This window comes from Cordyceps javanica, chromosome 3 (genome assembly GCF_051103115.1).
Source record: "Cordyceps javanica chromosome 3, complete sequence".
In the NCBI taxonomy this organism is placed as follows: domain Eukaryota; kingdom Fungi; phylum Ascomycota; class Sordariomycetes; order Hypocreales; family Cordycipitaceae; genus Cordyceps; species Cordyceps javanica.
This window is the reverse complement of record NC_139297.1, coordinates 2,174,784-2,187,552: the sequence shown is the minus strand read 5'-3', so window position 1 is coordinate 2,187,552 and position 12,769 is coordinate 2,174,784. Positions and strand designations below refer to the sequence as shown.

At 51.6% G+C, this 12,769-nt stretch overlaps 6 protein-coding genes across 6 annotated transcripts; 3 read left to right on the top strand and 3 right to left on the bottom strand.

Annotated features, from left to right (window-relative positions):
* Positions 1 to 11: 11 nt before the first annotated feature.
* Positions 12 to 302, top strand: V2A60_004873 (uncharacterized protein; the record flags this gene model as incomplete). Its single annotated transcript, XM_083256187.1, has 1 exon — positions 12 to 302. The coding sequence occupies one exon, from the start codon at positions 12 to 14 to the stop codon at positions 300 to 302; it is 291 nt and encodes a 96-aa protein (XP_083112313.1).
* A 1,716-nt stretch (positions 303 to 2,018) lies between these two features.
* On the bottom strand, positions 2,019 to 2,740 carry V2A60_004872 (uncharacterized protein; the record flags this gene model as incomplete). Its single annotated transcript, XM_083256186.1, has 2 exons — positions 2,019 to 2,254; positions 2,377 to 2,740. The coding sequence occupies 2 exons, from the start codon at positions 2,738 to 2,740 to the stop codon at positions 2,019 to 2,021; spliced, it is 600 nt and encodes a 199-aa protein (XP_083112312.1).
* A 1,133-nt stretch (positions 2,741 to 3,873) lies between these two features.
* On the top strand, positions 3,874 to 5,103 carry V2A60_004871 (uncharacterized protein; the record flags this gene model as incomplete). Its single annotated transcript, XM_083256185.1, has 1 exon — positions 3,874 to 5,103. The coding sequence occupies one exon, from the start codon at positions 3,874 to 3,876 to the stop codon at positions 5,101 to 5,103; it is 1,230 nt and encodes a 409-aa protein (XP_083112311.1).
* A 1,069-nt stretch (positions 5,104 to 6,172) lies between these two features.
* On the top strand, positions 6,173 to 6,649 carry V2A60_004870 (uncharacterized protein; the record flags this gene model as incomplete). The annotated part of the gene is made up of 1 exon (XM_083256184.1): positions 6,173 to 6,649. One exon carries the CDS (start codon positions 6,173 to 6,175, stop codon positions 6,647 to 6,649), a length of 477 nt encoding a protein of 158 aa, XP_083112310.1.
* A 1,242-nt stretch (positions 6,650 to 7,891) lies between these two features.
* Positions 7,892 to 9,046, bottom strand: V2A60_004869 (uncharacterized protein; the record flags this gene model as incomplete). The annotated part of the gene is made up of 1 exon (XM_083256183.1): positions 7,892 to 9,046. One exon carries the CDS (start codon positions 9,044 to 9,046, stop codon positions 7,892 to 7,894), a length of 1,155 nt encoding a protein of 384 aa, XP_083112309.1.
* Positions 9,047 to 9,977: 931 nt separating this feature from the next.
* Positions 9,978 to 12,421, bottom strand: V2A60_004868 (ATPase-stabilizing factor family protein; the record flags this gene model as incomplete). The annotated part of the gene is made up of 3 exons (XM_083256182.1): positions 9,978 to 10,209; positions 10,325 to 10,481; positions 12,412 to 12,421. The coding sequence occupies 3 exons, from the start codon at positions 12,419 to 12,421 to the stop codon at positions 9,978 to 9,980; spliced, it is 399 nt and encodes a 132-aa protein (XP_083112308.1).
* Between the last annotated feature and the right edge of the window lie 348 nt (positions 12,422 to 12,769).

Here is a 12,769-nt window from a genome sequence, read left to right as displayed (position 1 = left end):
GCAAAGTCGAAATGCCCAGTGCACCTGGCCCCCGATTTGACTCGCGAGCGACCTCGACCTCGACCTCGACCTCGGCCTCTCGAACAGATGCCTCTGAGCGCGGCCCGCGCCGCTCTTCTCGCAGAGCGCGGTCGAGTGCGGCGGGACTCTCGGAAGCTAGCCAACACCGAGCTGTGAACGAGGTGGTTGACGCGGCGGGAAGTTCGGAGACAGTCACTCTCGTCGTGGGCGTCGCCGTCCGCGAGACGATGAACACGGACAAAGAGCCAAGAGACGCCGGTTGGCATGAACCTACCAAGTAGGAGATAATAAGGACGGTGAGGGCCACATTACATCTCTCAAGATGGCCTTGGCCACGAAACCCCGTGCACGGAATATCGGTTGAGTTCCTGCTCTCCAAAGTGAGTTAATATACCTGGCTGCCTGGTGCAGCATGGAAGTATGAATCGAGCTGACATAAACAAAGCTGTAAGATCTTACAATATCGATATTTACCAAATGTTGGTCCCCTGCCTGAGCATTTTACCAAAGCCTCCAATGCTACCTTATGTTTTGAGCACGAGTTAAGTGGACGACGAGTGTAGTAGCTAATAAGAACGAACAGTGCCAGTCATTGTCCCAATAGAGTACCGCTCAGCGCGGCCAGGTATGTAGCCTGAACTACTCACCACCAAAGAGGAACTGTGCAGTAGTGCAGGCCGGATGAGACGCCTGTTTTAGCAGTCGCATTGAGCGTCATCTCGGTCGCTGATCGATATCGCTCGCTACTTTCCCAGCACCCAGGCAAGTCGAGACGCCGTTGCCAGCGAGATGTTAGCTGCGTATAGAGTAAAATAATACTGGACGGAGGATGGGAGGCTACCCGGTAGAAGCCTCGCGACCAGTCATTTTGTGCTAGCATCTATGCCCACCCTTACTTTTGAAGCCAAAGTAGAAGGTGATTGTGGTTAGTAACAAGCTTCCAACATGCCAGGGCCCAGGGGGGGCACGGGTAGGGAAATCGGCGCGTGGTGCTGCATTGTCATTGGCCTGCGTCGGCTAATTCCGATAGAAGTTCACGGGGCAAGCAGTCTTCCAGGACAAAGAGTTGTTTCTTTGTAGTCTATTTCTTTATAATAATTGAAGATAAATATAATAATGGCTCATCCTAAGTAGTATAAAACAATAAATAGAAATAAATAGAAACAAATATAAATATAACTATAGAAAGAGATAGAAAAAAAAGAAATATATAATAATATCATGTATATATAAGAAGGTCGCCAGGATTGGCCAGCAGGAGGTTGGAAGTGACTGGCAGCACGTCAATACTGACGAGCCTCTGTTCTCTATGTCAATAGTCGACAGGATCGCGAGCCTACGAGCGCTACACTTTGGACAGTATATGGTCAGAAGTAGCAAGTAGATGGTTGATTCTCTCAATCTAGTAGTAGTGGTAGCTTTCTTAAATACTCATACATTCTCACGTGCCGGCAGCCAAAATTGGCTGCGCACATGTAACACTTTTACTGGTATAACAGGGGATACAGACGTTCGGCTATTGACCCGGAGACTCTGCGAGTTGTGTTCGTAGTCTCAAGCTTGTGGGACGCATATCGGGAGGAAAAGTACTGTACCATTGATGAAACGGGGCGATATTGTTTGCGGAGAACTAGAATTGGGACATTCTTCATCGCTTGATCATGGGTTCAGTGCTGTATTATAAAGCATTGACTATTATACAATTAGTAGTGCATGGAATTGACAGAGAAATGTGTGCTTGAATCGTTAAATGAGTGCGAATCCCATTGCATGAAAAGTCTACGTAGCTCGACTCGATAATGATAACAGGGTAGGCAATGATGTGTTATTGCTGGTCACGGGGTATCGACACATTAGCACCCTCGTTCAACCTTGTTCTCCGCGACGGAAAAAGTACGTTGCTGTGCTATATCCTTTCTATTTGACTCCATCTCTAAGCTGGGTACCTAATTTGACATGGCCTGCCTCTTCACCCCAAAGTTGTCGTCAACACGATTTCATCTTCCATGATCCGGCCGATCAACCTTGTAAAGAGCGTCATATACCTCTTCCGGCTCCGGAAAATGTTGTTTCATTCGGTTGAGTAGCGATACGAGTGCTTTATTGTCACTCTGAACAATGTCTTCGTGGTACATTGCGCCAAAACCGTCCACAAGCCAGGGATACCCAAGCATGTCAATCATGACACAGTCAACAAGAGACTTCGCTTCGGACTCACCTCCCCAGACGAAGCCTCTTTTATGTAAGCTACCTATCATGCCCGCGATCTGAGCTGCGAGGATCCGCAAATCCGGCTCTCCTTGACAGGAGGTTGCCAGAAACATGGGTAGCGGGACACCATCTACCTTCTCGTACAATCCGCCATGATGCGGCTCTTTCGGAATGCCACATCGCACTCCGGATCATCGTCGTAAACATACGCCAAGAGGTCAGGTACCCGTACGTGGCCTTCTGCAGGGCTCGCTTTGCAGGCAGCTTGCAATCTCTGACGAATGATGAGCTGTCGGCGCTCAGGGCAAGCCCACCTCTTGACGCCTCTGTCGCCGGTATATCTGACTGCGATGCAATGATAGACCTCAGTCTCCATTCGGCGCACCTCACCGCAGATGCGCGAAGCAGAAATGTCTGTTGTCGGGGTAACAGAGATCTCACTGGCAGAGAAATTGCGCATCTCGGCGACTGTATACATCCTGGCGAGCTGCTGGTCTTGGCTGTCCATGTTGGCGTCGGAAACATGTCGGGTCAGTCGCAAGAATGGCCTGCCGTCTTGATCCTCCTGCAGCTCACAGGGTCGGGGGTCGTGCGTGAAATATAGCTGCATGTAACAGAATTGTGGTATTGTCGGAATCCCACGGCAAAACGAGAGGAGCTCATATTTTGGGATGCTCAAGAGAATGCTGTGAAGCTCACCCCGCCCTCTCGAGAAATACCAGTTCCCAGCAATTGCCTCGAGGACGAGCTGCACCAGCATGTTGCAGGTCCGAGCAAAATCAGGGAGCAAAAATGAATTCTTTCGTATTGGAGCCACAGACAGTCGGAAGGCCCTCCGATTCAGCTCGAATATGATCTCAACATGGTTCCCGACTGTTTCGGCTCGGCAGATGAGCAATCGTTCAGCCATCGCAGGCGAAAAGGTTGAACTGAAACAACTTCCACTGACGAATGCAAACGCTTTCGGAAACTGATGTTCTTTATGCTAAGTACTGTCTTTGAACTGATTCACCGCGGGATAAAAGTAGATGAATCGAATAGCACTCGGCTAGGTAACACAGCAACCCTCCGATGCGTAGCATTGGCTGTGCACAACAGGAACATGATCTTACCGCACCGACACAATAACAGTAACCTGAATTTAGCTTGTACTATAGAATTTGTAACAGTACGACATGTAATTCTTGACCAAGCTTTGGATTCCACGGTAATGCGTCGTACAAGCCCTTAAGCCCGCGCACCCTTGCCCAAAGCGACGAGCACCCTTCTGACCATAGAGTTGGTATGACAGGTCCTTCACCACATAGCTGCCCCTTTCTGCCTTTCAGGTGCCATTCCGAGGCGGCACAGTCTGATACCATGAATACTAGATGGTAGTTGTCTACAGTGCGCGCTTCCTCCTTTTACAGCCATTCACTACGTAGCATCATGACATCTCTAACGGCGGCGTTCAACGCACAATGTCTGAAACCACAAAGACCAACAAGACAATGCAGACTCAGAGTATCGTCTGATGAGAATTTTCATTGTCATGAGTTGCACCGCAAAAGTAACCCGCCAGTGCCAACACAAAGTCACAGTGAAGATTCGTTGAATCACTTCCCCTTGTATAATGCCCTTTTCTTATAAATAGCTCCCGAAATGGACGGCGATAGCCATAGATCCTCTCATCGCTGGTTAACGACGCTCACCAATACAAGCACAATGAACGCAAGCTACGACGACATCACGGTCGGCTTATACATGCCTGTACGTGTCTACTTCGCGCAATGCAACGACACAAGAGCGGTGATATTTTTCGACTTTTTCGGACAGCCGGCGCAGATCTCCTTTCCGGCTCAAGCCCAGCCCGATCGGTCGCTAGCGTACGCTACCTCTCGCAGCATCTTACATACGCTCGCCATGCAACTCAAGGCACCGTGGGGGTATATTAGGCCGTACGAGAGTCTAGCAAAGGCAAGCGTGGCTTCGCTCCGTTTGGTAGACCTCATGCAGCATCTCATGCCGTTGACCCGACCGTTCTCTCAGAGCTCTCAGGCACATTTGCTAAACAGATTTCTTTGCTCGAGTCGACGGCACTTTGTTCTGGCCGAAGAGGCACCTGGCCAGCCGTGCGTCATGGATGATCCTGGATTTATCGAGGACACACTCTTGGCAGAAGACGTGTCCCCGATACAGTTCGGCGTGCCTGGACTTCTTGCCGCGGATCTCGTGGTAGTTCCGGAGCGCTGCGGCAACGACCGGATCAGCGGCCACGTCTACGTGGGCCTGGAAATGGAAGACCCGGACGGCGCCTACACTTTTGTGTGCATGCGAGAGATCGGCAAGAGTGCCGCGAGCGAGGGCCGCCTGCGCGCCATGGCCTTTCGCATCCAGCAGCTGGAGCTGATTATGCGAGCCCGCCACGGGCTAGCTTCCGAGCAAGCATCCCGGGCCGTCTGTGTGCCTGACATCAAGGCGTTCCTCTACTGCGAGCTCCCGGGCAAGCTGGGCAAGTATCCGGTAGGGTTCGCGCTCGAGCATCTGAAGGGGCTCGTCCCGTTGGACTCATCTGGACTCAGGCCGGAGCAAAAGAATGAATGCAAGGTCAAGATTTGCAACACCGTTGAGTGGCTAGTAGTCAACGGCATCGGCTGGGGGGGTAGTGTCGGAGTCGATATTGAGAAGGCAGGCTCGGCGCTCGCCGACGCGATCGTCGTGGATGAGCATGGCCGGCCATGGCTGATAGATGGCTTCACCGAGACTGAAGATGATTCGTTTGCGTACGATGTGGCATCTGTTTTGCAGCTTCGCGACCTGATTGGACCAATGGAGCAGCAAGAAACCGATTCTCGGCATCCGCAAGTGTTCGAAGAATGGCACGAGATATGATGCTATTGATGGCTAGGTTGCGCATAGCTTTCCACATGTTTAGCTTAGTTAATAAAGCTGAAATTCTATGAAACTAGCCGCTTTTTGTGCTCGCTGGGCTCTCAAATTGATTTTCAAACCACTCAAGCCCATGTCGTTCAAATGCCTAGTTGCCAGGGCAGGTGGAAGACCCGAGCTACAAGCTGACAAATTTATTTCTAGCACAGTAAGCGCGCGTAATAAATGAAAAGAAAGATGAGCGGTCTGTCATGGATTTCAAATTTTTTGCCTACTTAGGAATCGTCGCGCCAGGACCGAGAAGCAGTTGGCCTGACAGGCTAGCCATGTAATACCGGCCACGACAGAGGGCATTCTTTTCAATTCTCACCTTGACAAGGCAAGTAAAATTAAGCTTTTTGCAGCTGACTAGACACTGTCTAACTATGAGCTGTCTTGGAATTTCCTGCTGGCCTCGGCTTTTAGCATCACGGGCCGGCGCCCGCCTTGGCTTGGTGTCGGGGCAACTGCGAGGCGCAAGTCGTAGGAGAGTGCCACTCTTCGAGCTTAGATACGCCAAGCCTGCGAACTTTGTCGGTGACTTGTATCGCAAGTGCGTGTTGCGCGTGAGCAACTCTAAAAATGACTGCAAACCTTGGGTACAGTCGCTTTCTTCGTTTGTCAAGTCCACCGGTCATGCCCTAGGGCTTGACCGTACTACTGACAATGTAGATTTTATATTAGAGTTTTTTGAAGCTTTTTTTCTTGAATAAAAAATGGAAAGGCACAATCAAAACTTTGGAAAAGCCAAAGCCGCCACGCAAGGCTACTCAAGTCGTGCCAATCGAAGGTTCGCATAGCGGCTTTAAAGACCCTACCCCCAGAAGTGTGCGAAAAGGGAGCTTTTCCCTTCATCCCAAATGTCAATAAACATCTTCTACATGATATTTCGGCTACTTTGCGGACAGTTCCTAGGAAGTTACTCAGTCAACCACCCTGATCCAGTTCAGGTCGTCAATAGCTTGTCGCTACAAACGCGACCAACAGACTCATATCTTTCCAAGCAATATAATTGGCCACCAACCTCATCAAAATGGGATGCTACACCTCCAAGCCATTAGGCGGCGAGTATGTCGACATTGACAAGCAAAATATCCACTCCCTGGTCCTGATGAGCGCCTTTGACCGACCCGTCGAGGCCGGTGACAACAGCCGCGACGCCGCGATCCCCCCAGCGGCCACACAGCCCCAGCCTGCGCACCTATGCGGCGTGGAGTGCTGTGAAGAGCAGCAGCAGCAGCAGAACTACAGTCTCACTACGCACACCGCAGTGTTCTCGAGCGCCTCGAGGCTCCGCGCCAAGCTGTGCTCCCGTAGGAAGCTCAGGGAGAGCATGGCAGATCGTCCGCCTATGCATCCCGAGAGTGGTGAGGACATCCCATCATTGACGCAAGCAACAGCTGCGTTGAGTGGCTCGTCATTTGCAAGCTCCGCGCGGGCCGCTGCGACTGCCAACCCCTCAAGCTCGGCATCGACTTTGGGCACTTCCCCGACCACAAGATCTCCCTAAACACCAGACACCGCTGCTACGGCATCATAGGGCTTAGGATACCAGAGAAAGGTGATTTGGATTTCAATACAAGAGGAGTATAGAAAGATTGAGCAGTTCTTAGATGCTGATGATGTTATGATATCACGACATGGTGTCGAAGTCGAATCAACATCACCTATTCAAAGAAGTAGCTCGCAAACCGAAGAAAAGCAATCTCTTGTTTGAGTCGGGGATGCATCAGAGATTCTGCAGTCACTCAAATATTGTCAAACCATCTTTCTCTAATAATTAGTTTGAGTTTGAAGTAGGAGCGATCTTTTGGCTTGGATTTGGGAAGGTAACTGTTTCGAACGTTCACTCATTTTCAACCATCTTTTGTATTTCGTTTTTCTCCCTAGAGACTAAAGGGATTGAATCCTTTAACTACTATTTTGAAAATCAAACAGGCCTTTCACGATGATGATGAAAATATACAAAAAGAAAAAGAAACGCTATCAAGGATGATAGTCCGTCATCGGTAACAATGCATCGTGATGGGTCATGGCTAGAGGACGGCGGTGCATCTCTACATTGCTGAGCTTGGTGCAAACGAGACCTGTAAAATATTTGATGATGCTGATGAACAGGAGCAAGAATAGCTATGGGGAAGATAAATTAAGCCAAGCCGCCCGTGCAACGTGGCTCACGCGGCCAATATTCCTGACATCAAACAACGTTATTGGGTAAAACAGCACATTCATTCTTCTAGTCATCATATTGACACCTGTCTGCTGGCTCATGATGGTATTTCACGGATAAATGCCAATTGTCACCGACTGCCAGTGGGGAGATCCGCGAACTGACTTCTAGACAATCACCAGGCCGTGGCCTCGGACAATCTCATTCAGGGCATGATAGGACAGTTAAAAGATATCGACGCGTCAAATCCGAAAGTCTGAGATTGACATGTGCCGCCCGTCATTCTGACTCACAAAGACGCACCACAGCCTGAAATCCTCTGCACTTGGCTGCATTCTACCCGCCTCATCCTTTCACTGTGTCATATCACCACTCCAAGCCCTTCCAGTCTTGTAGCCGGGAAACCTCGACCCCTCCAAGCAAATCCCCACCCACGACATCTCTGCCATTAACAAGCCTTTCGCTTCGCTCCCCTCCTTTGCCCATACATCCCGGCCAATAACCAGCCAAGCACCTCCGCCGCGGCGCGCGCGTTACGCACCACACATTAGTACCACCTATCCTGCCTTACCCTGAGACCTTCTACTCCTCCGCCATCGCGCGCATCTCTTTCACCGCTTTTGAGTCGCTTTTCAGGGCCTTTTCCCAGTTGTTCCACGCCCCGAAGCCGCGCGTCAGCCACGCCCGCTTGTAGCGATCGATGTCGACGCTTTCCACGAGCCGCTTTCCCCTCTCACCCTTGGGCGCGCCGAGTGCGCCCGCCCACACTATGCCAGCGACGTGCAGTCCGTCGAGCGTTTCGGCGACCTCGACAGCCCACACTCCCTGGCGTTCCCGCCTCGGGGGCTCCTGCTGCTGCCGCAGCGCGGCCCAGGACCGCGGCGCTTCCACTAGCTTCGTGACGACGCCGACAAGCACCCACGGCGCGCAGTGATGGAAGATGTAGCCGGTGAGGCACGGGATGCGCAGCTTGAGGCGGATATTGGGCGGAAGCTTCCGGCGCACGAAGGCGGCCTCCATCACCGCGTCGAGGGTCGGCACCAGGGCGGCGGCGTCCGGGAGGGCCAGGCCGGCGGCGCTCACGTCCCGCAGCACCATGCACCTGTGCTGCCCCTTGCCGCTGCTGCTGTCCGAGGGCGTCGCGGAGCCCTGGATCGTGGCGGGGCCCTGGATCGTGGCGGGGCGGACGGCGGCGTTGGCGGCCACGAACACCTCGTCCGCGGACAAGCTCGGGAGGCGCCTATTCATCGAGAATAAGTGCCGTTCGGAAGGCCCAGCCCCGGCGCGGTAAAACTTGCCCCGGGTGTCTTTCACGAGGTAACCGCTGATTATATTGCGTTCCAGCAATTGCGACACGGGGACGGGCTCGTGTTTGTCGGGAGTGGGTGCTGCGCGGCGGTCTTGAGGCACTGACTCGGGACGAAGAGTAAGGGGCGCGTGGCTCATCCATGCCTCTTCATCGCCCTGCCAGTCGTTGCCGGTGCTGCACTGGGCCTGTGACTGCGCCTCGGGACTCTGCACGTTGCCAGGCAGGCTGCGGCGCTGCCGCCGGTGCTCGCTGCTCGGGCGGAGCCCCGGGCCCAGCTCCATGGAACAGGAAATGATTCCGTGAACATATTCAGTACAGTGAACATATTGAGTACGGGTGACGGTCTCGGAGACTGCGTCGGAGACTGCGTACCTGGTCAGGCTCCGCCGGTGGTAACCTCTGGTCGCCGTGGTGCTGGATGTAGACATGATTGTCGGAGCTTCTTTTGCTTCACTTTTTGGTCACGCTCGCGAGTGCTTCTCACAGTCGGCCAGGGTGGAAAGCATGCGTCCCAAAGGGATGCAAAGGAAAACGAAGCAGAGAGAGAGGCGGAGGCGGAAGGAGGGAATCGTCTCCTCTTCTTATAAGACAGACGAGATAGAGCGCTTTGTGGCAGAAGAAGGCCATCTCTAGGTATACGAATCGAACGGCCAGGATAAAACCATTACCGCAGGCAACCATATGCAGGGGAAGGAAGAGAAGGAGGACCAAGACATACTCAAAGACGCGTTCAGTTGCACAATGCCGCGGGCCATCATGACGATGAGGTCGTGCGTTGCGGATAGATAATCTTGACATGGTGTACAAGAGACGGTTTTTCTTTGGTTGGTAACACTACAGTGTTGTACAGCCTGAGTTGATATATCTGTCACTTTCTTCTTTCATCTTTTTTATTCCCGGTTCATGATTGGGGGCAATAAAAATAAGAACAGTTTCTGTGTTTTCTGCGCTGGTAGTGTTACGAGTTTGCACTTGTTTCGAATGATTACCATCATGATCAAATACCAGGCGTTTTCTTAGAAGCCTTGAGCGCTGGGCATCAGCGTGATCAAAGGCCGTGAGTCATTTTTTGAAAGCCTTGGGCGCCGAGAATGAAATTGTGTAATGTTTGACGCACGCAAGCCATGTAATTTAAAGGATGACATATTACGAAAGGCGTTACAATCAGAAACCATGGTTGTAATTAATACTCAATTTCATGACCGGAGGCCTCATTCGTTATAAAAGTGATAATACAGTAATACATTCCTGGCGCCCTGGTGAACCAGCCTAATGGGGCGCAATTCAATAGCCATCCGGGGATCGGGCAAGACCTAATAGCTACAGCAAGCGAGAGAGGTCATGGATGGACACGGTCATCTAGGCCGAATGACCGCTCTCGGAAGAGTCCGTCTTGGAGAGGTCGTCGCCATTTTCGTCCTCTTCGATGAGGGGACCATGGACAGACTCTTCAAAGACAGGCTCAGGATCAATCACCTCAAACTTGGTCCTAAAGTCCTTGGCGTGGTGAGATACGGTGCTGCTGTTGGAGCGACGACGGGCATTGGTAAAGGTAAAGTCCTCGTCAGCAATCTCTTCATGGAAGGTGCCCCTGCGAACGTGTGTTAGTGAGAATCTTGCCAATGCATTTTCATTGAGCGTCTTGCATGCAGGTTTTGTATGCAGGCAGGACTGATGACGTAAATAGAGAGGGGGAAGTCACATACCAGTTACCTTTGCCAGCGCCGTCCTTTTTGATCTTTTTGGGATCGACGTCAGCATAGCCACTCTTGGCAAAGTAACGGGGCAGGTGCTCGACGGGAAGAGCAGTGCCTTCTGCGATGCCCTTGTGGTCACGGTCGTTGGCCTTGTGGGAGCGAGTCACTGAGGAGGTGTTAGCCTTGTTCTAGAATGTTCCAGATGGGAGAGAGAGAATTGTTGATGGTCGAGGCCGACTTACTGATGGCGGATGAATGAGTGGGTGTAAGAGGGATGTATAATAGCGTGTAGATGTAATTGATCAAGTATGGTTGAACAGCCAAATGTGATGAATTGGCTGTGTAGAGATGGAAGAAATGCGTCAAGGAGATGAAGAGAGCTGTTGCGATGACCAGGAACTAAGTAGTCAATGGAGAGATGGGTAGCTCAACAAGACGGGACAGCGATTGGGAGCTGCGGAGGTCGAGGACGTGTGCAGGAGAGGAATGCCGAAAAGGGTCAAGTTATGGCAGGAGAGTCAATGTACAAGGCGCAGATGAAAGTGTTGATGGCAAAACGAATTGGGATGAGATGGATTGTTGATGAAGGAAACGAGGTTGAAAGATTTGATGGATGAAGATGAGAGGGAAGAGGGGTTACGGATGGAGAGGAGGACGAATTATAAGAGAGCGGCAGAGGTGGTGGTCCAGAGAGTGAGTGGGAGTGGGAGAGGGAGTGGGAGTAGGAGTATCAGTAGGAGTGGTGTGGCAGAAGAGGTGTGCGAACAAGGGCCTCAAGATGGCGAGCGAAAGCGCGCCGAGAAAGAGGAGATGATGGCTTTGCCCGTCACTGACTGACTGGTTGACTGGGTGGGTGTGGTTCTGCAGGCTGAAGAGAGGCACCGCAGCCGTCACGCGAGCCTTTGCCAGTAGCTTCGATGGGGGATGGGCGCACGAAGCGGGGGTGGTTGAGGCTGGGCTGGGAGGGGAGAGGGGTGTGAAGGAAGGGGTGGATAAGGAAGAGGAGGAGTAGAGGACTAGCAAGAGATGGTGATGGAATGAGGCGATGCGAGTTATCGAGATACTTGGGGCAGGAATTAAGTCAGTATTTCCCAGCAGCCCAAGTTACCTGCCATGTAATCCGTACCTTTGGCCTGGCTACAGCATGGCCGTGGGGTCCGAAAACGGATCAAAATGAAATGAAATGACCTGAAATAAAATAAAATGAATTGAATTGAGATGAAATGAAATAAAAGCACGTAGGTACCTGTCTCTGTGGTGACGATGGCACGGCTCACCCAAGTTGCATCGCGTGACCTGACGCAACAAGCACCTGGTTTTGCCGCCCACCCAAACGGATAACTAACCATGGAAAAAAAAGAGGGGAGGGAGGGGTGTTGCGAACCTGGGGCCCTTTTTGGGAATGACGCGTTTGCATCTTCTTATGACTGCGAGCGCACATTTGTTTTTATGCAAGCAGTTGCACCAATAATGCAAAAATGTGCTTTTCTGTTCCCCTCCTTTTCCCTTCTCATTGCCACTGCTTTTTTTTTCCTCCTCCTTTGCCTTCTTGCTTTCCATTCGCAATTGAAACAAATACCAGCAAAATGTGACCGACCAAACCAGCCCAGATACGACTGACTAAGAAACCTCCCCTCAAGCTGTTTCCGGCGCTACGCAGCTCATTTTGCGGGGGTGGGCACCGCTAACAGGGTCAAAGACAAAAGGTGGGGCGCCTTTTTCCTGTACTACCAGTGTTGCACAGTGTGTCTCGTCGCACAAACAACCTGTCTAGTTACTATGGCTTGGTCGCGTAACTTGCTGGAGAGTATGGAGCAGGTGCAACTTCTTTCATGAAAAGGTGGCGCTCTTTATTCAACTATATTGCACTGCCAATCTTATCCAATACAGGACAATGTGTTGAAAAGGAAAAGAAAGGAAAAGAAAGAAAAGGTACCCAGACGAACAAGTATTCTATAATCTTTGCTGCCATCCCCAACAACACGTCCCTCACTCACTCTTGCCCCCTTCCCCCCGCCACAACCAAAAGACTCCCCCCCCCTCCCCTCTCTGTCGCCTCACCCGCCACCTCACAGTGCATGCTTCGTCTGACCTACACCGTGCCATCGTACGCGCACAGTGGAGCACGACAAGTTCCAGTTGCAAACGCCGCCAGAACATGACCGACGCCGGAGCTTTGTTCTTCTACTTCTTTTTCTTCTTCATCTTCGTCTTCTCTTGCACCAATTCTCTCCAACCACTTCGATATACACATCTATCCATCTTGCAATAAGCAAGAGTGTCTCCGTCATTGCCGTACTTGGGCCAAGGCTCATCAATTCATCGTCTTTCACTCGCGTTCTGCGACGCTCTCTGTTTCCTTTTCATCTCTGCCCACGCCTCCCCCTTTGCCCCCTCTTCCGCCCCCCAACAGACAGACATGCCCCGCTAGACTAAGTTGCTTCCTCCTCGTGG